Source organism: Alligator sinensis, unplaced genomic scaffold (genome assembly GCF_000455745.1).
Source record: "Alligator sinensis unplaced genomic scaffold, ASM45574v1 scaffold863_2, whole genome shotgun sequence".
NCBI lineage: Eukaryota > Metazoa > Chordata > Crocodylia > Alligatoridae > Alligator > Alligator sinensis.
Window position 1 is genome coordinate 213,119 of NW_005842780.1, and position 24,770 is coordinate 237,888.

The 24,770-nt window shown below is 44.9% G+C and overlaps 2 protein-coding genes across 6 annotated transcripts in view; one reads left to right on the forward strand and one right to left on the reverse strand.

Moving 5' to 3' along the window:
• DTYMK (deoxythymidylate kinase) overlaps positions 1–2,226 on the forward strand; it is an 11,491-nt gene extending 9,265 nt beyond the window's left edge. Inside the window, exon 6 of the mRNA XM_014525289.1 lies at positions 277–2,226. Coding sequence (XP_014380775.1) covers positions 277–387 — 111 coding nt within the window. The 3' untranslated portion in view covers positions 388–2,226. The remainder of the gene's footprint in view (positions 1–276) is intronic.
• A 1,462-nt stretch (positions 2,227–3,688) lies between these two features.
• ATG4B (autophagy related 4B cysteine peptidase) overlaps positions 3,689–24,770 on the reverse strand; it is a 30,060-nt gene continuing 8,978 nt past the window's right edge. For 3 of the 5 annotated variants that reach the window (XM_025216965.1, XM_025216968.1, XM_025216966.1), the window contains exons 2-14: positions 23,646–23,744; positions 23,007–23,078; positions 19,191–19,289; positions 17,983–18,084; positions 17,015–17,087; positions 16,154–16,233; positions 11,813–12,003; positions 10,657–10,735; positions 10,019–10,164; positions 8,851–8,907; positions 7,498–7,591; positions 7,127–7,162; positions 3,689–5,637 (exon numbers count right to left, since the gene is read on the reverse strand). In XM_025216965.1, coding sequence (XP_025072750.1) covers positions 5,564–5,637; positions 7,127–7,162; positions 7,498–7,591; positions 8,851–8,907; positions 10,019–10,164; positions 10,657–10,735; positions 11,813–12,003; positions 16,154–16,233; positions 17,015–17,087; positions 17,983–18,084; positions 19,191–19,289; positions 23,007–23,078; positions 23,646–23,744 — 1,202 coding nt within the window. In that variant the 3' untranslated portion in view covers positions 3,689–5,563. Of the gene's footprint in view, positions 5,638–7,126; positions 7,163–7,497; positions 7,592–8,850; positions 8,908–10,018; positions 10,165–10,656; positions 10,736–11,812; positions 12,004–16,153; positions 16,234–17,014; positions 17,088–17,982; positions 18,085–19,190; positions 19,290–23,006; positions 23,079–23,645; positions 23,745–24,131; positions 24,174–24,770 lie in introns of those variants that run through there. The other 2 variants (XM_025216969.1, XM_006034893.3) reach the window with 2 other exon arrangements.

Consider the following 24,770-nt stretch of genomic DNA (forward strand, 5'->3'; position numbering starts at 1 on the left):
TTCTAATTTCATTAATTTGTAACACATCAGTAAAATACAGATGCATACTGCCTTCCAGCTACAGTATCACTGGGAACCACTTCAGAATTATGCCTGTTTCATTCAGAGTCATTTTGATAACAGTTTGAGCTAATTCATAATGTTATAACACTATGTTATCTGTCTACTCGATTTTTTGTAATGTTTTTGAAGTTGATAAAAGAGCTATAAAGGTTGTCTGTCTATTCCCCGAGAGAAATGTTTTAACATACATTGTTCTTTTTATTTTGGAAACAGGCAATTGATGCTTCAAAGAGCGTAGAGGATTTGCACAATGAAATTAAGTCTGTTGCAGAGGAGACCATGCAGAAGGCTCAGAATAAACCAATAGGAGAGCTCTGGAAATAGGCTTGGGTTCTCTCTCCACTCCTTCCCATAGAATGAATCTCTGGATACCTTGCTCCAGGTCTCAGGAAAGGGGAAACATCCTATTTCAGTCTTCTTCAGCTGGATGACTCTATTGTATTGTCTCATACTAGCTGTGGTATAGGTCACAGAGTGATGTTTTACAGATCTGAGATGTGATGCTGGAGTCCTTGTTTTACCCATTTCTTCTTTCTATATTACATCTTACAAGCCCTCCTCCTAATGTGTTTCCTTGTGAACCAGTTCTTGGGCTGGTATGATGCTGACCAAAAAAAAAAACATTAAACAAGAAGGATTTTTCCGCACTCGACATTGCAGAGAATTGCCATGTTCCTGAGTCCTGTGCCCACTGGACTTCTAATAATTTATATCATTTTCTATCCCACTCCTAAAACTCCCCTATGTAGAAATTTTGCTAATAAGTGCATTTTTAGTTTCCCTCTTCCCCCTCCCCTTTTTCTCGCTATGACTACATGGAATATTTATATCCAACAGGCTGGTTTAAAAGCCCACTGTGTGAGAAAGGAAAGTTGGTCCAGTGGGTCAGGTTTCAGGACCATGTGGGACCTTAGTTCAGTAACCTGCTTTGTGGTAGACTGTATGTGGCCTGGGACAAGTCAGTCAGTCTCTATGGATCTCAGTCCCTCAGCTCTTGTGTGGGAGTGATACAGAGGAGTGTTGTGAGGATAAACTCATGAAATACCCTTACCTTAGGGAGAGGAGAGGGCTGCCTAAGAACCTGCCACAGACTCCACTGGTTTAGAGGAGAACTGGTTTGAAAGGTGAGTTGCACAATGCAAACACCCATTTTAAAGAAATTCTAGATACACATCTAGGACTAGTCAGTAGGCCTGAGATGGTGCTCTTGTTTTCCAACCCCTGCTGTCCAACTTCTGGACCTTTCTCAGTGTCCAGCGCCCGAGCACATATTACTATATCGAGCCTACAGGGAGTGATGTTTCTGGCCTGTTGCCTCTTGGGTTCTTGCATCAAGTAAGAAATAGCAGCTAGGAGTCTTGATTCCATGTAAAATTCAGGTGTTGGCAGGATTTTGGTTTCTGTATTTATGGGTCCTTGTAAAATAGTTTCTTGGGCAAAGTTGGCTTCTTTTATTTATGCTGCATTTTTAGTACATCATGGTTCCCTTTTTTGATTGAATGGTTGTGATGATAAAGCTTGAAAAGAGCTCATTTTTTATGAAGGGGAATATAGCGCCTAACCATGATTCTCTGTCACCTCAGCTATCAAATGATTCTTTTTGCTTCAGAAAAACAAGGGTTGAATAGCTTCTCAGCCCAGCGGCCACAGAAATTTAGCTGGGAGTATCTGAAGTTTAGGTGAGACTCTATTTCCTTGATGCAAAATAAGGGGGAGGGGAGAGGAAATCAGGCAAACCTCTGCTTTTATTGGTAATATTTCTGTAAGTGTGAAGGCAAATCCATCTTCCCTTTGATATTCACCTTACATTACTATTGGGAAACTATAGTAAAACACGTTTTCTACCTTTAAAAGTTTAGTATTGAGAGGTATTGGCAATGATGTTGCTATGGTTCCAGGGCCTCGGGAGAGCATAGTTCACTTCCCAGCCTTTCGGTAAACGCCTTGAATTCAGGCTAGCTGCTTCATTGATCTCTGCCTCAGTTACCAATCTGCAAAATAAGAACACTACTTTCTCCCTGGGCTTTTGGGAGGTCAAGACTCATAGCCAGGAAGAATCAATTCACATGGTGAAGGGGCTCCATTAACACCCAGATATGCATTGTTTTGTAGTGACAAGTGAAGAATGTTAAATATGCTAAAATAAAGGCTTAATAATAAAAAGTGTATCTATTGTCTGTCTGTCATGGCCAAATGTGACGTGATCAAGGTGCAGAATTCTTGGACACCTTAAAGAGGATGTACAGCTGATTTCAGGATAGGGCCAGGTTGACATCTTTATTTCACAAAGTGTGAGAATGTCAGGGGTAGTACTAGCCCCTGCAGGTTTCTGTGGTATGAGAAACTTACTGCCAAAATGCATACTTGCACTCTTGCTGCCATGAATTAAAAGCCCTCTGGTAGCAGTTCTCAATCTTTTGAGACTTAAAGACACTCCTTAGAAAATTGAAGCTTGTTTGTTTTCTCTTATTTTTACGACAGAAAAATAATAAAAGCAATTTTCTATTGCAGAGAACTTGGACTACAGCAGGTCAAAACACTTTTAATACTATAGATTCCCATTTGAAAATGGTTTAACTTGTGAATCAAGTTTGCATACTGAACAGGGCTTGACATTGCATGGCAATCAGCAGCACCCTTGACAGTATAGCAAAGCATCCAGGGTCTTGTGGCACCCTGCTTAAGACTCATTGCCCTACAGAAAAAGGGCTGGGCATTGAATAGACTATATGCACAGTAAACCAGCTAAGAAAAAAGCTTCACAACCCTCTGATTTCTAGGAGTCTCTTTGTACTCATCATACACAATTCAGACATTCAATTCCTAGGTTGACAGAGTACACTGCTAAAATGGGAGGTCCAGCTAGTGATTGGTGACAACACAGGCAAGTGTTCATCATTACTGCTTTTAGGATTCTGGCTCTTCTCCCAAAGAGACAGGGGAGGGGGGGCACTTTGTGCCACAGGCTTTATTGTACATTCAGGTCCTGTGCTGGGAGCGTGTTGGTCAGCACTCTAGGTGCTGCTCATGCTGAAGGTCATGCTCTGCTTACAAACAATCCAGGTGCTTGTTGTTTTTTTTTTAATGTAGTGGTAGACAGTTCAGTTTGCCTCTACCTTGTTTTCTTGTTAGAAGCCCAGGACTCACCCTCATATTCTTGTAGGAGTGGGAAGCATGCAGTGACTGGATTTAGCACTTTGGCTATGGAAGGTGTAACCTGTTTTTAAATGCTGTACAGCAAGTGGTTCCACATGCACACACTGCTGTCTCCTTGCCAGTTACTGGAACCTTTTAAGGGAAGTGTAAGGAAAATGCTGTACTGCCTTCAACAGGATGGGGCATTCAAACTATAGGCTTACACTCTCTATTCCAGGAACCTGTTTCAGTTATGCCCAAGTACAGTTCTGAGAAACCCTTGTCTGCATGCAATGGCTCCAAGGAGCATGCACCACCTTAGCCACCCAAAGCAGGTGGGCTTGAACTGCCTCAGGAGTGTTCCATACTGTGATGTGAGCCCCCCTCTGGCCAGAGAGAAAAGCAAAATGTGCTTTATCCTTTGCTAGTAACACAGGACAACTCCTTGGAAGCAATAACTAGGGAAAAACAGAGGGGAAAAAAACATCCAAAGATTTTAAATCAGTTTATTCAGATACAAATTGAAAGCAGGAGATGAATGGAGCGCAGCCCCACTTTCTCAGCTGCCTCCTCCCCTTCCCAGCTACAACTGATGCAAGAAAGAAGCAGAGGAACAGCAAGAGAGAAAGCAGCAAGTAATAATTTAGTGAGAGAAGCGTGGTGGTTCAGAGGTGAAACCTCTGTTCCGGCAGCCTAGGGGCAGGCAGGTGGTATACCATGAGTAGGTCAGCCAGGGATGAAATGATCACTCGTAGCCAGATGTCACTCCTTTTAGGGCACAAAAAGCATACTGATTGCTATTCCTAAATGCAGAACATGGGGGCTTTGTGAGCACACATTTGCCCCCTGCAAAGGAAGATGACTTGACAGACTTTGTGGTGGCCAGCATTAAGATAGAGGCCTTCCACACACCTGGTTTCCATCTGGGGTTTATTTGCTGTGTAGAGATATTAAGATCCATAAGGACAGCCCAGGTAAAGCTGTGAATTTAACATTGCTAAGGTTCCCAGTACTGCTGTGATGACCTTTAGTTAAACACAAGCCTTTTATAAGGCACCCAATTTTTTACTAACATCTTGGGATGGATTTCTCTGGACTAGGTAGTACAGTACACACTCTGGAAAAAGGGCTACCTTCTAGAGAAGCTGCAGAATAGCAAGTGAAACAGTACCAGTCAGCTAAAAAAAAAAAAAAAAAAAAAATCTACTTAAGCTTCATGCTCCCTTGTATATCATTTTGGACAGGAAGAGAAACAGTGGTGTCGCAAGGAATGACCAAGCTACACTGGCTGCATCAGCATTTTTTAGCCCTCGGGTTTTCATGGTGCACAGGGAAACACTGTGCCTACACCATGCAGCAGCGATGTTTACAAGAAGGCAGACACATCTTTACTAGAAAGGAACTTGGCAGCTTCCTACTTGTCCTGTTCTGTCTTACCCTTTTTACTTAAAAGCAGCTACCAGGCTCTCAAGATTTATTATCAGAGACAACCAAGTCTTTCCCTGGCCCGAGGTGTTCACCTCTGCTCAGAAGCAGAAGCCTTAATAAAAGACACCATTACTATACTTGTTTATCCATCATAGAGCCTCAGCATTCAAGTTACTCAGTGAGAACATGTACCCTTCCAGAGAAACTTCCCTCTTCTTTTATTCAGCGCGAGACTTTTCCTATCCTCCTTTTGTCACCTTCAGACGTTGGTGGTAACTACAAGGTTTAGTGCCTGTGCAGTTACTAGCCATGTAACAGACTGCCTTACCCAGGCTGGTTCTGGGCACAAGCAACATCAGGTCTGTGAGAAAGCACTGCACAGGTCGTGAAGCCTGAGCAGCAGCAGCAATGACATACTACCACAGGTCCAGTTCATGTTCTACTGGGCATCTGAAGTGGTTGCAGGGGAGATGTCTGCCATTAATTCACAAAGCAAAGCTTGTTCCCAGGCAGCCAGAACCTGAGGAGCTGTGGAGGAACCAACTCTAGGTTTCTGCAAGCCAAACAAGGGGCAAGCTGTGATTGAGGAGTGTGTGTAAAAGGACCTAGCTCTTGTAGAACTGGCTGACCTGCTGATGTAACAGAAAAGCCTCTAAACCCCTAGGCAGCACTGCATCCACTTCCTGTGCGTGTTTTGTGCTGAGGAATCCCAACTCCAGGCTATAAGGCCTTTGTAACAACTTTGTTCTTGATCCCAATGCAGAGAACGGGCGGGCACCCTGCTCAGAGGCAGCACAGAATGCTGGGATGGATGGGAGCCAGGGATGGCAGCAAGCACCTATGAAAACCGGTAGCCCCAGACTCTTGAAGGAGCTTCCCTCCCCCCACTCCGCCCCGCACACAACACAGATTTGCAGAGTCCGCTTCCTACAAGCGTTCAGAGAGACAAGATTTCAAAGTCTTCATCTTCTGAATCGAAGAATCTTTCCAATCTGTCAGCGTCGGAGGAGTCTGCAAGGACAAGAGAAAGTTTGGCCATGTCAGTTGCCTATTTCACAATGACATATTTACACTGTGGGTGTCACTAGCCAACACATCCCAGAGGCAGCACAATGAAGTGAGGGTCCTGAGGTGGAACACAGCATGCTTGAGTTTATGAAGAAAGCTCAGCTCCATGTCACTAATACTGGGAGATGCTCTTTCCCCCCAGGACTGGATTGTACAACACATTTTATCATATTTTATCATATTAGCACCTTTGATTCAACATGAGAAGAGGGCAACAAAAGCAATGCCACCCCCAAAAGACTCTTCACTCAGCTGACATCACCTCCACGAGGAAGCTAGCACTGATGCCATCTCATGCTCCCTCTGGTTTGTAGGGTGCAGGCCACTGGGGAGTGCTCATCCCAGAGGCACTGGCAACAGAAAATGCATGGCTCCATGATGCACATTTTTTACCACCACAGAAGGCTGCAAGCCTGGAGTTGACCAAAGGAGAGCTCAGTGGGAGCCAGGGGAGAGATCTGGGGCAGAACACAGATCCTGGGGAGACCAACGCTAGCTAAAGCTGTAAGAAGAAACATGGCTTAGATTTACGAGAACAACCACCAATTACAGCAGTGGTTCTTAACCTTGTCAGACTCAAGGTATCCTTCAGAAAATGCCGGCTCTTAATTTTCACTGTTTTTGATGACAAATTATTAGAGCAACTATTCTGTTGCAAAGAACTCAGAAAAATCATGACAGGTCTGAGTGCTTTCGATACTATGGATTCCTACCTGAAATCTGGCTTTACCTTGTGAATCATGTGTTGTTGGTTGAACGCCTAATACTGCTAATAGTCCATAGCATCCTGCAGCATCTGGGCTGAGAATCACTGAACTGGAGAAATACTAAATGACAGTAGCTGACTGCAAGGCAGGGATGGACAAGGCAAGTCACATAAGAACTGGATGGGCACGGAGCTGTAGCTCTGGTCATGATTTTGCTACACTCCAGTTCCTTGAGGCAGTGGGTGACAAAGCCCAACAGTTACTGCTTTGGAATATTCTTAAATTTGATTTCAGGGGTTCACACAGGCCAAAAGCATTAATCTAGATGAGATGCTTCGGAGGGAACCTCATTCCACCGATGTGATGGGGAGGGGGGAAAGAAACCAACAGTAAAAGGAAGATGAGGACAGAAGTGAGACTGAATTAGTGACATGCAGTCTGTTCTAGTGAGCAGAAAACTGAACCATGGGATGGCAAGGATCAGCCAGATCAAGTGAGGGGGAGAGAATTAGAAAATAACCAGCCCATTAGAACACTAGAGAGAGGAACCAGATGGGAAAGAGAAACAGTAAGAGAGGACTGAGAAAAGGACAAGGGCTAGAGTGTGAGATAAAGCTGTGATAAAGAGAGAAGAGCTATTAGCAGAGGTACAGATGAGAGTGTGGGGCACATTTAACGGGACACAGCCCGACTGGCAAGAAAGGAGGTTTGTCCACCATACTCACTCCACTTAGCAGAAGCTGTCAATGGCTCTTTAACCCCTGCAATGTTCATGCACATGATTAACACAACAAATGGGCATTGGGAGCAGAAAAACTGCTTGGCAGTTGTCCCTCATTGCACCAAGAGGGCAGAGAGTGGTTAGCTGGCCCATGTAAGAATGGATACCAATGGAAACTAAGACTAGTCTAATTTCATCCTAAATCACTTCCAGCATCTACTGGAACCCCTGGCTTGGTGATCTCAGACAAATTCTAGGCTGAACAGGGGCAGAGAGAACCAAAGATTGTCAGAACTCCACGAGCTTTCATAGACTAAAAGGAAGCAGCCCACCCTGGGGGCTTTCTACCCAGATGAATAGCTGGCTGGGCCTCACCTGGTGTGAGATTGAGAACATCAGGGTTGGAGAAGTGTGAAGGCTGACGTTCCACCAGTTCAAACATAGGCAGGGCTCCCCTTATCAGAGACAGCTGTGGAGCAAAAGTACAGAGAGCACACACTGTTAATACACATATGCTCATACTCAAAAGGTGGCACCTGTCACACTCTGGATCTAGGAGGAAGGGGAAGCATCTGTCAGCAAAAGAAAACAGCTGGTGAGATCTTATCTACACCTTTAAATTCCTGCCTTCTCTCAAGGGCAAGTGCTCCCCACTAGAGAGTACCTGCTGGTCCCATCACACACCATTGCAGTGAGGACCAGAGGTGACAGAAGCCCTTTGGCCCTTCTCCCTGGGGCAGCAAGAAGCACTGACAAAGTAGTTCAGCAAAGGACTTGGTCTCAGGGAGAGAAATGGAAGTCACAACTGCGCAAGTGTTAGATTGCAGGTTGGGAGGACAAGCCACCTATCTGAGGAACCCCAAAGACAACAAAGCAAGGGAACTAGAGGCTTACAATCCTCGAGCAGACAACAGGATTGCATTGGGAAATGGAAGGGAAAACACATTCAGCGTTACCAGGGGTTCATATTTATGTTTTCTCTTCAAGTTAAGCGAACAAGTTTAGCTGTTCAACTACAGTTGAACTGAACCAATCCTCTAGCAAGCTGTTTGGGGCCACTGGACTGCTTGTGAAAGCAAGCTCTTAGAGACATGAAATCCATCCTGTTTTCTTGTGTTTTCTAGAAATCCCAGGGCTACCAGCCTCCCTGGCCTGGAGGTCCTGGCCTTGATTTCGCTTGCCCAAACCCTCATACAGTTTCAAATTCTGATGCAATTTACTTCCTTCCCTGTTATTCCATTGTTAGGTGGTTGCTGAGTTCTGCCCCAGCACAGCCACATCAGTCACAAAATAAGATAGATAACTGCATTGAAAGCAATGGGATAGCAAGAAGGCCAGGTGTATGCGTAAGGAAGTATTTATGTCTTCTTAGGCTGACAGTCCTGTTAGATCCTGCACAAATTTACTTGATGTCACTTCCAGGCCATCTGTAAGAGCAGGGATACCACAGCTGTCAAACACTGCTAGACTATTAGTAACATGCTTTAAGAATCTGCAAGGGAAGGCATCACAGTCAAGCTAATCTCCTACCCGGGCCTGACAGCACTAGTCCGCTGGGCTTCAAGAGAAATCCTCTCAAGCATCTGCATTTGGGATTGAGGGTTTTTTGATGCCAGAATCAATTAAGTAGTTCTCTATTCTCCAGCTGCAGAGAATGGGCCAGATACATGCACTGGGATTTGAAAACAACCTTATGGTCTTTTATCAATGATATAACCAAGCACAAACCTTTTTGATTTGCTGGCACCAGTCATTAAAGTCTTCTTCTGTGTTGCAGAAAAAGCCCTGAAAAAGAGAATGATATACTGTCTTTGCTAGCTTGTAATATGACAAAAAGGTTGACTGAGTCCACCCCAAAGCCTCATGCCTTAATGCTCAAAATGTACTTGTTCAGCAACAGTTACACAAATAAACGTATTGATGAAGTGAGACACCAAAGGGGCAAGGATGCTTTTGTAGTTCTAGCGACTTTGCTTTTATTACAGTTCAGGCTGCCTATAGCCAAACTGACCAGTTTTCAGAGGTGTAATTAAAACCAGCCCTTCGCATATCCTGGGAGCACTAACTCTTGGTCTATCCTGCCTTGGCTGGCATAATGCAAGTGTTACAGAAACAAGAGCCAGTCCAGCTGGAAACAAAGGTCACTCATTATAGATGTAACTGAAAACAGGACAAGGAAACCTGACTGAACAACACAGTCACAACAGTGTTCAAGCCAGCTGCTCCACCACAAGGCAAGAGTCAAGCCCAGACTGCATGTCAGAGATGGCAGAACCTCCCCATACTCTCAAAAAATCTGTTTAAAAGGAGAGAGTGCCAGTGACTTGACCCTGGCATCCTGGGTACTTTGCTCTCAGAACTACAGATTGCCATTAGAAAGCCTCTCCCACTTACATTTAGGTTGTGAGAGGGGACAGCTCCTCTCTCTGTGCTCACTGTGCTATGCCAGGCCCTGGAGTGAACACTGTAGTAATAATCCATTTAGAGTCAGTGTTCACTTTTGTCTTGGGAGCAATAGCCAATAGTGGTTACACACTGCATCACAGCCTGCAGGCTACCTTCTCAGCACCCATGGTTTGACCAATGGAAACAATGCATCATGATGGACACTCAGCAGTTAATTGCTTTGGCGAAGTAGCCGCATCAGGGTGTCCCTCTGTACTCAACTGTATTCTTGGAGGAGCTGCCTACATAACCTTTCTGACTAAATCTTTAGGCCAAATTCAAGACTTCTTGCCACAGAACACAACATGCCTGGCAAACAGCATCTACATCAGCAATCTAACAGGGAAAGGAACCAGCCCAAAGGGAAGGGATGCCTGGGAAACTGATGGTCCCACCTGCCCCAGAAGTCAAGCTCTCAACATCTGGCATGGAAATAAGCAACAGAACACACCACTGCGATGGAGGGGTCGAGTTCAGCGATGCTCATTCGGCAGGGAGGGTGCTGGCAATGGAAGCTCTCGTCAGGGATACAGCCACTGTCACTGGGCTCCACAGCAGGCTGGGTAGTGTGGGGGTCCAGATAAATTAGCTCCTCCTCTGCACAAACAAACAGACAGGGAGACACAAACATGAATGATCATAGCCTGTAGCTTTCTTCTGAAGAGCAAGCGGGTGATTAATGGCCACCAGCACAATCGGCTCATGATCTGGAAATGTCTGACATTCATAGGGACAATGAGAGAGAGGGTGAACTGAGTTCATACAGATGGGGAAGCAGGGGGTCCCCAAGGGAACATACTGAAGGCCAGGAAGGGATCTCAGCAATGGATCTAGAAAGAGGTTACCACGCAGGCCTGCCTTGTGCTGGAATTCACTTTCACGTAGGGTGTATTCCAGGAGAAATGGTATTTTAGGGTATGGAGACCCTTATTCACAAGGAAACCTAATCACACAGCACATCAAGCTGTTTTAAAGAAAAAGGAAAACACTTGACTTGTAAATTAGGGGAGGTATGAAAGCTGCAGCCTGAGTGGGGCAGATGAACACCTAGCTGATACCACCCAGCACCCAGGAGGGTTACTCACTCACCTACATAGCCAATGAAGTAGTGAGCACTGTTAGGCTTCCCTCCGATCACCCCCAGGGACTGGGACATCATGAAGCAGTGCTGGAAAGCAAGACAAAATATGGGTGGCCAACATCTCAGGAGTACAATGGAAAGGCCATGAAGTGGTGTGTGCCAGGAGGCTGTTCAGTAAGCAACTCCAGGAGCAAAAGCAGCCAGTTATGGAAGAAAGGGACTCCCAGGAGGAAAGGAGGCTTCAGCTTGGGGCCTGCCCCAAGAGAAGTGTCTCATGGAAACCTCAGAGGCAGTATCTGGAACCAAGCATCCCAGGAATGGAAAGGGTGGTAGGAAGGAGGAGGTATTTTGGATATTGCCTAGGGCCATTTGTACTATGCCTACAAATGCCAGTAGCAGCTTGAGGCAAAATTCTGGCTCCACAGAAATCAGTGGCAAAACTCTCATGGCCAGGATATTCCCCCTCAAGCTTTTGTCATTGGACAACAATGCTGACAAGAGGATTCTTGTCTGAATAATCCTGGAAAATGGGCTGAGATGATTGTGTGTCAGAGCTGCAACATCCTGACACTGCACTGAGGACAAGACACCAGACCTGAATTCAGGAGTTCCCTTGTCCAGACATCTGGGAAAGCACCAGCACTGATATTGCAAGTCAATGGGCAACCTCTCACTAACTCTATGCCCCTCAGATCTGGAGCTCTACAAACTCCTGAGATTGTAGGACACCAGGCAGGGCTTGAAAGACTGCTCATTTAAATCCTAACCCATACATGTGATATCCTAGACAAATATGGGCCTGAAGCTCTACATTTGAGGTTCAGGCTGCCTCCAAGCATGGAACAACCAGTGGGCTGGATTCTGTGGTAATCCTGTGCTATGGACAGTCAGGTAGGGACTGAGATTAGATCAAGGGTAACCCTGTCACTGCTTAAACCCCATTCTCAAAAGCAGTTTAGTCACATTGGAGCTTACATCATACTGACTGTCAATGAAACCTAAGTGCCTACATGCCTACCTTTCCTTTGAAAAAATTTACCCCTCAACTAATTTCAGACCTGACTTATCTAATATTGGTAGTAGAACTTCAGGCAGTAAAATGCCAAGTTCCCAGCTCACTTCTACAATACACAGCTTCAAAAATCTCATCCCTAGGTCTCCTACCTTTAGTGTTTCAATATAAGCTTCGTTGATATCTGTGAGCCCAAGCCGAAGAGGTATCAGCAGCACCAGTGGTTTCCATAGTCTATCTGTGACCTCTGCTTCCTCTGGGTACCCATTATAGAGCAGGTCAGAGTCTAGGGTAGGGAATGCTGAAGCCCCAGCACACATCCAGTTGGAGTTACATAACCGCCCTATAGAGAGAGGGAACATGCAAACAGAGGGTTTCAGGAAAGGATTCAGACAGCTTCCAGATTGTGAGTTGTTCTTTCACAGAGCTCAAGTAAAGCTGCTATTTACATTTCTCCAAACTATAGGACACTTTAAAGAAAAGCAGCACATAGGTTGGTTCAGTGGGAGCCACTACTTTGACTGTTATGTATTCTTTCCAGGTCTCCTTGGTAAAGTTCAGGTTCACATATAGGATATTTAGAGTAAGTTTAAAAATCAAACCTTTTATGCCAAACCACTCAGCACTCCTGGTATCACTTTGGGAACCATTAAAATGCAACCACTTCTACAGTGGAAAGGCAGCAACCAAATGACTGTCATGTGCTTGGAAAACTGAGCAGCATGATTACAAGGAGAGACAAAAGAAAATCTCTCATCCAGCTGAAATTGCAGGGAGAACTTAGGCAGAAAGCAGCATAAAACCAGAACTAAATCTAGTCAGGACAATGGAGCTATCACGCTGTGGCTGAACACAGGAGATCATCTATAATTTGTGCTTGCTCTGTAGTAAGATGCAAACAAACAGCTCTGAACAGCAGGACTCTTACAAGGCTCTCTAAGGGCAGGATTTCTGGCAAGGAGTCCAAGGGGGAATTCCCAGGGGGAATTCCCAGGGGTACCTGAAGCTGGAGTGCTCAGAAGTTCAGGGCTGTAGGTTGCAGCTGTGTTGGTCTAAGGACATAGGCAGACAAGGTTCTTTTGGGTGAATCTAATATCTTTTTTTTGGGAGTTCAGGAACCTCCAAGTTAATGAACATGCCTTAAAGAGTCACCTGCATCAGCTCTGCCAAACAGCTCCATGACCTCCTGAGCAGCAGTGCGGAGTGTGATGACAGACCATTCCAGCAGCTGCAAGCTGCAATACTTCATAATTGGTTTTCCAAGTTCACCAAATAGCTCCCCAGCAAACCCCAGCACTGCACTCCATGAGTCGCCCTCCTCCCCCACTCTCTAGCCTTGTAGGGAAGGCAGGAGTGCTAGAATTTGCCTAGTAAGGTAAAGCGTGGGAGACCATCAGCCCAGAGCATGCTGGGCACACTGGGATGGTTCAGAAGCTACTTCAAAACTTCAAGTCTTTGGTCATCTGATTAAAAAGCAAGACATTTCAATTACAATGGTCATGCTTAGCGTAATCTGTACAGACATGGATCTTCAGCGCATGCCTCTGAAGTAACCTCTGAGCATTTTCCAAAACACTTAACCAGGTAGCTGGCAGCCACCCAGAGACTGAACTGAAATCCAGACCTGGGAGCCCCTGGCACCTGCCCCAACTAAACCATTTCTCTAGGCCTGGCTCATTTGCTTGCCAGTTCCAATGCTCATTATAATTAAAATGCTGCAATTCTCTAAAGTGATGCAGATTAACAAATGCAAAACAAAACAAGAAGAGGTGCCTGTGATCCAGGAGGAGATTGTACTCAAAGCCACACTTATCTGCCACCTAGGGCATGAGGCAGCCACCTTGTGACCAGGCCACTGATCTGCTGCCACCCCAGCACTCTCCATTCTCTCATACCACTCTTCCCCTCCAAGCCTCCATAGTCTCTGCTTACCATTACCACCAAGTGATGCAGATTTCTGTGGCCAACAGCCATGCTGAAGGGCAAATTCAGGGGTAATGGTAAAGAGCAAGTAGGGCTGGAGCATCAGCAGGGACCACACAGGCAAGAGGTAGAGCAGGACACAGAAAAGTGCCAAGGTAAAACAGCATGCAGGAGGCAGGAGAACCCCTCTGCAGCTACTGCCATGTGCTGCCAATCCCCACCCCCAAACTGTTCACAGACCAAATCCTGCCCACAAGCCATAGATTGTCAACCTCTGATTTACAGCATAACTCATGTTTTCAGATACCGTCAAGTTCAACAGGGCCTTTGCTCAGGAGCGGCACCCCAGGAAATGGCGCTACCAGGAGACTGGCCAGCAGTGTGCTGCTCACATCAAAAGCATCTGGAATCTCACATATCACACAATCCCTGACACTGCAGAATGGCTTTGTTTGGGCTATTTTCAGAAGCCTCCCTCCCAAGGCCTCTCATGTCCAAGTCCATTTGCTTTCTTCCCTTGCCATCACCATATTAGTGAACTCTAATATTTCATCATCCTTGCGAAACATTCTGGGACTGATTCAATACCCAAGAAAGCAAATTAGCTAATGCTTCTACTATAGAAGCATGGAAGTCATAAGACTTCCCTGCAACCTGCTTTTCCTTTGAAAGTCATGACATTGAAATTGCAGCTGTTTCCTGACCTGATGCATTACAAATCACTACCAGAGATTGCATCAACATAGATTTGGGTAACTGGTTCATGCTTTTACCCCATTTATACTTCTGAAACTCTGGTATCTTTCATCTTCTGCAGGTACGCTCTATATCCCAACCTCCTTTAGCTGGCGAGTATTGTCCACTGCTAGGACTACAAGATGTACCCCAGCTAGATGCCTTTAAGCCAGGTAACTGGTTGCTGTCCATGCCTCTACAGCTACAGCACAGAGAAGGCTGCAAAGCCCACTTGAAAAGCAGTATAAATTCATCTGCACTGGACACCATGCAAAAGAGCTAGATTGCTACAGGTATTTGGGCTAACTAGCTTAAAGCTAGCTGGGGGATGTCTACACACTGCAGTGTGGCCATGCCTTGAGGCTTCCTAGAAAGTGCTTTGGATTTAAGTGATTTACTCGGGACATGTTCCATTATTCTGACAAAAATAACTTTGCTGGCATTGCATCTGTCAGTATTCATTCGCCAGTTCCCCTTCTCCTGGTTTCTCATGAGCTCTTTCCAGCACTGCTCCCCTGGCCTTTTTGACACAATGAATTAATTCAGAAAGGATAATGGATGAATGTTTCACCATTCTAACAAAAGGCATTTCCTATTCACTTGGGAATGAATGGCTGTACAGTACAATGTTAACCGCTACATTTCTAAACTTGTAGAAAACACTATTTGACTTCTGAATGTTCTGTTGTCTGAAAGAGTTTTGATGTTCTATATATATCAAAAATCAAAATCAAAGCTCTGAGCAAGTCAACCAGCCCATCAGTCTATTCTGGTAATGGCACACCAGTTTCTACAGGCCTGTGGTATTTGACACTTGGCCTATGCAAATATTAGCAACACAGATGAGGCCATTTTCAAAATGACATGATTGGCAATAGTATTTAAGGATTAACATCAGTAAAATGTTCTTAATGTTTAGGGGATGTCATGATTTATATAAACATTGGCCCCACAAAAAATTTCCACAACAAAGCCAGCATAAGCTGCAGTGAGCCCAAAGCATAGCAACAGCATGCCTCAGCTCTGGCTACAAGACATCATCTCCATAGGGGAAAGGTTAACTCATTCTCTGGGTCCATCTAGGCACTAGTTTAGCAAGGTATGTGCCATCAACGGGACTTTGTGCTTGAAGTTTAATGCTTCAGTGCTTAAAAGTCAAGGCCTCCAATCCTTCCGGTCTCTCTTAACACTGATGGAGGAAGGTTTTTTTGAACTATAAAGCCACCCGTACATTAGAGCTAATAGTACCTTCACATGTTGCTTGGTTTCAATTGCTGACTAGCTCATGATCTGAACCAATGACCTGAAGGTGAAGAGTTCTGTGGGTTATAACCATCCAGTTCCTCTACCACACAAGAAGTGAATGTTTACTCCTTTCCCTTTGACAGAGCTCTTTTATTAGCTGGCATTCCCTTCCCTCTTTCCTTCCTCAATTTTAAATATTCTTCCTCAGTACATTTGTTCCTGCTTCCTTGCTCTGTTGAACAGCATGAGTGCTTCAGTTCTCAATGACAAGAGCCAAAGCAGGCATTTCCACTCAAGGTGGCCACCAACAAGAGTTTGCTGGCACTATGCTTCCCTCCAGAACTAAAATCCTTTTGATAGAGCTCACAGTGCCAAGTTCAACACATGAAACTACTTATCTGGCTTTGCTTCTTGCTTGTAAAGGCTGCGATTCCTATTTTGTTTCTAATGCCCTTTGGCCAGGGCTTTGTACAGAGGAGGGTTATAGCGAACTTAGCTTTTTAGCCCTGCAACGTTTTTCCCAGTTTTTTTTCATGCTTCTTGTGACCACAACACAGACAGCTCTGACTCTATATCTATGTGGTACTTACTAATTTCTTCCATCACGACAGTGTTGTCCATGGCTATGTGCACTGCCAATGAGCTCCATGTATCAAAAGTGGCAAGTTTTCTATGGGGAAGAGAGAGCGAGAGAAAGAAAGAAGAAACTAGAGGACTAATTAAAAGGCATTAAGCAAAGGCAAGGAAGAGATTTCTAAGATTCTTATAGAATAAGATAGTGAACTGGGAAACACGGTCATTCACAGATCACGCTGGGTTTGCCCCTTGCAAAAGAACTCACTACATACACAGTGCTGAGGGGGTATGTCTTTATCCCATACTAGTGACTGAATGAATGGGATGTTTTACCACATTTTGTTCCCACAGGCACCCATGTACCATGGCACAGCTCCCCCCTTCCTGATAGGCATCGCTGCAAGTTAAATGGCTGGTCTGTCCAGGATTCTTACATAATGCCACTGCTGTCAAGGGCAAGGGAGGCAGCCCTCACATACAAGTAGAGACATGGAGGCCAAAAGGGACCATTACAATCATTTAATCAGACCCCGGTGTAACTGGCCACAGAATTTCACCCAAGGATTCCAGCAACAAGCCCAGCAGTCCTGGACATGGATCTGTAACTGAAGCACACTTCTCTGTTTGGTCTGCCATACTGAGAGAAGATGGGTGTCTGCAAGAATGTCTGCATCTGTCTCAGATTGCTGCCCAGTGGGGTTAATTTCATAGGGAGTAGGAAAATGGTTGGTCTGAATGGAGGTAATATTGAACCCAATTGCTTTTGTATCGCACACAGCACTCAGATACTGACAGGGTGGGAGCAGGCCAATTTATTTGTTTCAGTTTATAAAACCACACCAGCTTTGCTCAGAAGGGACAAATTCAGCACTTACTTGAGCACTTGTGCGACTGTATTTGGTCCATACCACTGACCGATTGATTTGCCCTCTCCAACTCCCATCTGGGCTGTAGCAGGGAAACAAAACCAAGTCAGTCAATGAGTGATTCCACACCTTCCTCCTGTTGTCAGAATGCAGCATCATTAGATGCATTTACTAGGAACAGTTATAACTTGGGAACACTTTGGGGTCATCCTGGGGTGTGAAGAGTAGAATACCTTGTGCGACTCAGTGGTCCCTCTAGTCAACCAAAGTCATACTGACAGGCCTCCAAAAGGAGTCTCAGATATCCTGTGTTGCGGTAGAGATGGGAGGATACAGCCAGATCCTCAGGAGTCAGTAAGGGGACAAAAGGGAAGAGGCCAAGATGCCTCATAGGAAACACTATGTCAAAGCAATCCTGTTTATGCAGCATAGTTCTCTATTTCTAGAGGTGCCAAGTAGTCACTCTTCTCAGTAACTGGAAATCACCTCCCAGTCAAGCCTGCTGTATTTCTGCCCTTTGCTTTTCCTCCAAAAACAGGATCTTTGTGGAATGTGTGTGCTGGTCCTGCCTATTTCTCTACCAATCATCTGATCAGCAAGATCCTACTTAGCTGCTGCAGACAGAACTGTGTCACCACACTCTCTTCCGCAAGAATTTTCACCCCAGGCTACGTGAAGCGAGAGACAGAAAGAACAAGGGAGACAATGCTTAAATTAGAAGAAAAGTTGCATTGGATAGACACTGTTTTCATGCTTCTGCTGTACTTCCTAAAATCCCTTACAACTCTTGAGTAGTTTTTAGACAATGTCATTCACAATGGGCGACACAAACACTTACAAGCTGACTGCAGTCATTAGCAAGGTATTATTATTATTGCTGCACTACTAAAATAGACCTGAAAAACCAGTTATTGCTCTTTCACATTTATGGAAACCCAAGACAAGACACTCCCATGTGCTTATTAATATCCTCTTACCTATCTGATGGATGGAGTAGTAGCTGTCTTTTTTGTCGATGAAGGCATTAAGTACATTGAAATAGTTATCGGTCTGCTTCTTTCCTTTTATCCACCTCCAGTCTGAGAGAGACAGGGAAAAAAATGTTACTTACTAATAACTAGAGATTACCAGCTCTTTCAAGTTATCTCCTCCAGGTGTCACTGCTAATAAGACTTCCAGGAGAACAGGCAGCCAGGGGTCTTATTACCAGGGGTGAGAGAATTTAACAGGGACAGAGGGATGGCATCCAGGGAGAAAGAATACTAGACAGTAATAGTCTTGTACACACACCCATCTCATAACTGGAGACTGGCCCTGGAACTTCTGGTGCTCAGGTGAGCATTGATATGGGACACTTGGTATGGGAAAAACAGGCTGCCAGCCCCATGCATGTACCCCCTGCCAATCAAAAGGCAATCAACAGCAGCCACCATGGATGTACACCCTGCCAATCAAAAGGCAATCAACAGCAGCCAAATTATTACAGGGATCCAACTGGCAAGAGGAGTCGCTTCTAAAATAGACATGTAGGGAATGAACAATTCGCTAGGATGCCTGAGGTATCTTGACAGAAAGTTAACGCTGAAATTAGAACAGGACCCTATCATTTAAATCAGTGAAAAGGGATTACTACTTCACCCAAGAGAGGCTTGGGGCTCTCTCAGCTGAGCCTTTCAAGGGCCCCACCAAACAAGGAATGGGGTTCTGTTCATCATCTTAGAGACAGGGATGAGGCCTTCCCATAACTTAGACAAGTTCAGCAAACAAAATGTCTTGACATTGAGCAGTCCCTCTGAGAGGCTGCTGTGGCAGAAAATCCAGATGCTAGGGTGCCCTATTCCCCTGCCCAACAGTTACAAAGGGAAAACAAGCAGTGATTTTGGCATAGAGGAATTTAAAGGCATTTTTGCTTATTAGCACAGCCTTTGCCAGTTGTGAACACATTCGCACCCCCAACCCTCACTTAAAATAAATTTCTTCATGTAGATTTTGACAAGGAATAGCTAGCAAGAATAAGTGGGAATGTCTCTAATAGGGCTGCTCCACCATCTTGCCCTTTTGTGGAGAGGGTCCAGGTTAAAAAATTGAATGGAGCCCATAGCAATACCAGTTTGTGCCCTAATAATAGCCTATGATTCAGAATCACATGGCTCTGGACATCTCTCTTGGTGGCTCATTGGTTTACCTCTGCCTAAATGCCTGCAGACCAAAGCCTGAGCAAAGATCATCTGACCGCACCTCAACATGCAGCCCCAACCAGTATCAGACGTAGGACCTGTTCCACCTGCAGCCAAGAAGAAATGAGAGAACAAAGGATTATGTAAGGGTCGGACCAGCTATTTAGTCACAGTACACTCTAATGGCAACAGAAGGAGAGAGGAAATTGGAGCTCTGTGTCAGCAGAGGCAGCAGGTTCAGTCAGGTTGGGGGACAGTGCTTGGACAATAGTGTCTCTATCCTTCCCTGCTTTTACCAGAAGAAGTTCTGGCAGCAGCCAGCAGCTACCCTACAACCTGCCAAAGGATGTATACATCTGTGTGATTCTACCAGCTGCACATGACACCACTGCAACAGCTGTGTCAAAGTGGGAAGTGCATCCTGTGAAAGCAATAGCTGCTGAAGGGGCTTCAACTGCAACAGGGGCAAGACAGACTACACCTGTCTTCTGCCAGCCACTGAGGCTGGCAGAAGCCTTTCTCCTATGAGAGGTGCCATGACTGGTGGGAGAGGGGAAGGGGATGGAGGATCTGCTGTTACAGAGGAGCTTTGATAGTTGATGCTGTCTCTCAGAACACTGCAATGTAGATGAGGCCAGTGACCTACCTCTCTTAGGTGGTGTTCCTGAAGAACAGAGACACCCAAGATAAATCTAGCCCATCCCGCCACAGAAAATAAGAGCCAGGCACTCCCAGAAAAAGAGAGGTGTGTCTCATGTCAACATACAGCCAGCTCAGGCCTGGTTCACACTACATAGTCCTGCTGGCAGAACTCAGGTTCTGCTGGCAAAATCAAGAAAACATCTAAACACACGTCCCCCAGGGTGCCAGAGCCCCTTCTTCCTGCTGCACCTACTCTGTGAGCGACCTCAGGTTTCTGCCACCAAGGGAAAGATGCCAGAGGAAATGTGAAATGCACCTGTGCTTTCTGCTGGGAGCTGTGGCCTAAGAGCTGGTACCTCCCAAGATGCAATTTGTGCCTTGCCAGCACAGCTGCTGTAGTGGAGCTGCAGATGTCTATTAGCAGAATGCAGACAACAGCTAACATGATTTTAAAACGTGTCAAGCTAGGTCTACATTAAGTATCCAGGGGTGTTTCAAATCCCATTGGCTTGCTCTAAAGAAGTGGCAGACAACAATTCTACACCTTTGCATCCAGTCAAAAGTTCCAAATGTGTAAGAAGCTATGATTATAAGTGCACAAAGAACTTCTCCACTGGTAGAACAAACACTTAAAATTTCATTTATGCGTGGTCTGCCCCCTTCTAATGCAAACAAGAGAGAGATCAGGGAGAATTGTCTCTTTCTACCATCTCACAGTCATCCTGACGAAGTGTAGCTATGAGAACTAACCTTGGGATTTCTCTCCATACCCCATTCCTATAGTTCTCTCACTGTTGTGTATTGTCCAATAATAGAAGATAACTGCATGGTAAATGCACTCCAAAATGTCCTTATTACATTTCCAGCTTTTGTCTGTTTGATTTGGTTTCAGTCCAATAAAGATCATTAATAAATACTGTTTTACTTTAAGTTATGTAGGACTGACTTCATTTTGAGGGTAAGCACAAAATCTGGGATGGCTCTAGATGTTTCTCATGCTTTTTGAAAACTTTTGCATCTACAGTTGCATCATATCCAAGAAAAACAAATTTAAGATGCATCAAGTACAAAATATATTGTCTCCTATAATGTCATTCTTGTGTATTTTGAGCTGTGACTGAAAATAATCCAATACCATGTGTGCAGGGATTGATAAATTTTAAAGAGAAAAAAACTGATCAAATTACTGGAAGGATTTTAAATAGTTTCTCTTAGATCACTTGCAAAAATTAATTCCCGCTACCTGCTTTATGGGTCAAAATCTGGATTACCACTTTAGAGCAACATTGAAAGCTTCTTCCACAAAGAGGAAGATCAGAAGACCAACCTGGTCTTGTCCTGGTCATTTAGATTGATTCAAACTGTTAAGAAATGCTTAAGCACATGAGGATGTGGTCTCATTTTTTGAGTCCACTTTTGTTTTTAATACTTCCTAAGTCTTCTAGAGCTTTTAGAACATGAGATTATCCTGTAGATGCCAAATAAATTTAGCTTGCTGGCCCACTAATAATTACAAGTCCAGCAACTTTATATAACCTTCTTGGTGCATAGATTTTGGGTCTCTCAGCTCATCATTGGCTGTTTGTGATCCCAGAGGAAGGGAAAAACAAGTACAGTTAAATATTTTTAAAAATATCATGCAGGAAGATTAGGAACAGAAGTGGAACATTTTAAACATTGTTTCCACACAGAAAGGGATCCAATGTCATCCTGCATAGCAAAGGTAAGCTAGTTTCAGATATTCCCTAGTGCCCCCTAGAAACCTGCCTTATATTTAGAACATCAGTCGGACAAATTTGCACTAGACTATTGAGGTAGCCCCCTCTCATCCTCTTTGATCAACAGGATATGACCATGACATTAGGCCTTTAGAGTGTCTAAGAGCAGCAAATGGACAAAGATTTTAAAGGACTTGATCCTTCTTTCCTGATGGTTTTCCCAATCACTACTCCCCTCCCCCCAGACAAAGAGGCATGTCATACTGTGAAATAGCAGAAAGCTTTTTCAGAATCCATACTGTAGCTGAAAATCTCAGGGAGTCCAACATTTTCTCTAGACTGGAAAAATGGAAGTGACAAGAAAATTACAGGACAGCCAACAGCAGGAGGAAAATTTCAAAGGAAATCCCTCAAAAAGAAAGCTGGGGTTATTTGGCAGTCCCCAATTTCCCAGCTTTTTGAGCACCTCTCTGTTGTACTGTGAGATCTCCAACTCCATTGTTGCTACTCCTGCACCTTCAGTCTACAAATGTGGAACTGAGGTCAAGAGAAGATAAGTGAGTTGCCTAAGGTCACCTAGGGAGTCTGGACAGAAGGCTCAAATTCACTTCCATGTTCCCAGTCCGAATGTAACCCCCTCCCTGAATCCAGATGCACAGAATCAGCTATTGTCAAAAAAAGACCCTTTTGTCTAACAAAAACCCAAAAACCAGTGCTGCAGGCAGGGAATTTGACAGATTTTCTCCTCCTACATTGGACCTTATTACTTCAACACTGCTCTTTGACTGTGTTGTCCAGACACTACAGAGTCTCCAGGTCTCTCCCAACCTGGTGTTCTCTCAAAGCAACTGTGTATTCCACTGCTACTACATCAACCTCCAATTAACATGCTTGCTTCAGATGGAAGTACACCACAAATGCATTCCTGATTCAAGTATCCAGGTTGTAGCCATATTGGTCTAGAGGAAAAGGCAACCAGGACTCGTAGTAGAGATATTTTTTATTAGACCAACACGATTTTTGCAAAAAATATTCCTTTAATTGCAAGCTTTTGGGCACAAACACCCTTCTCATCAGGCACTGGAGAAAGGATTATGAACTGACTGCCCAGAGGAGTTTTCCATCTATTGACTGCTCTGTGAAATCCTATGAAACGTGAACTTTCACTTCTACCCAGAAGAACTTTTACAATCCTTTCTCCAATGCCTGATAAAGGGTGTTTGTGCCCAAAAGCTTGCAATTAAAGGAATCTTGTTGGTCTTAATCGTGTTGGTCTAATAAAAAATATCTCTACTACGAGTCCTGGTTGCCTTTTCCTCTAGACTACTAGAAATCCTGATTGCCTTTTCTGATTCAAAGTTTATTGAAGTCTATGGAAGGCTCCCACAGGATAAGAGCCCACGAAGCAAACCAGCCCCCTTTACAGCACAGATTTGCTTTCTTGACTGAGCCCGTGCAACTTACCAATGGCAGGAAAGTTCTTTCTGTACGTGAACCAGAGCCGAGAGGTCACATCCAACAGGATCTCTTCTTTCTCTGAAGGATTTTGAAAAGAACGTACATAACATTTCTGAGAAAGGAACTGCACGCTTTCTGAAATCCCTCATGCCCAGATGCTTTGACTTAGATGTACTAGCTGTGACAACACTGATGCTCATTCAGGGCCTGACCTGTCAGAACAGGATGGTTCTGTTAGGGTTGGACCAGTCAAAGGTCTGGTCTGCAGATGGCAGATGATTAGGGTAGGAAAGAAAACACTGGGTTGGGGAAATAAACTTGGGCCTTGTGTGGACAAAGTCATTTTGACTACCTCATTCTCTCCTCTTTTCCACCAACAGATCTTTCCCATGCTTTTAAAGTCCTGGCATATACTTCTGAAAGGCCCCCAACTTTCTCCAGAACCACAAGAGGAAGGGCTGGAGGTGACCAGGCAGGACTCTACAGCAAAGAACCAAAGGAACTGGGGCCACCATGAACAAGCAGACATGCAGCAGAAGCTGTCTGCTACTTTAAAAAGCTGGGATCACCTCAGAGCCCTACATCAGCAGTTAGTACAGCCCTCCTTGCAGCACCCAGTAAGCGAGCAGCATGCGAGTGAAGTACCTGGAAATACGCTGTACTTTCTCCCCAGTATCCAGACAGGCTCTTTGGTGTCAGGGAAGTCTTCATACTCGAACCTGAGAGTATCATAGGTGAGAGTGGCTGGTGAGAAACAGAAAACATAGAAATCATACACTCCTTCTGGTTGGGTGGGCTGTTTCATTTTAAGTTGTGTCAGAAATCATAGCACAGGCTGGATCACTTCAGAGGGTCAGTGACACGCACTGTGACAGCACGCACATGTGTGAACATCTGCTGCGGGTCTGGCAGGGGCTTGATGGATCCTACTGCAATAGGGCAGCCAACATGCTACGGGACACTGGCGTGTTGACAGGGAATCAAAACACAGTGCTGCAAGCCTCTGAGAGTGGCCAGAACTGGCTGCTTCAGAGAAAGGTGCAAGAAGCCCACAGTAGACAGACGTGGCAAAAAAATGCCTCCTAATGCCAGTCTCATACCGTTCTCTAAGGGTATGCCTACATCACGTACCTGGGGGATGCTCCTGACATTCCTTCTGTCCCCTGGCTTGCACACGCCAAACCCAGATACAAGGTAGCAAAGCCAATTTGGGGGCCACCTTCTGCACCTCAGGCTCTGGTGTTTTAGAACAGCTGATGGGGACAACCCTGGAGCATCTTCACCACCGCATGTCCAGGCCAGGCACATGCGAAAAAGAGCAGGAGGGACAGTGTGCCTGGAAACATCCTACCCAGGACTCAGAGACACCGCAGACATATCTGAAGAGTCAGAGATGGACCGAAGCCAAAGTTTCAATAGCAACAACAACTCTGGAAGGGTACTGACAACAACTCTGGGCAAGTCCTTTCTTTCCAGAGAACAGGGTTGACTTTCAGTGGTGCACGGAAGATTAAATCTAACATAGATACCAAGTGGGGTTCTGCAAACTGTCCCTTCAGTAGCAGTCTTTACTTGAAAATAAAGCCCACTGCTTGGGAAACAGTGAGATGATGTCCTTCACCTCCATCACACCAGAAGGCAGGTGAAACAGAGGGAGCTATGCTGAAACATCCAATTCAAAGGCTGCGAGCTTGCATGCTCTCTGTTCTACAAGCTTCCTTTAAAACATGACCTTGACCCCTGCTTAAATACTTGTCTTTTCTTATGCAA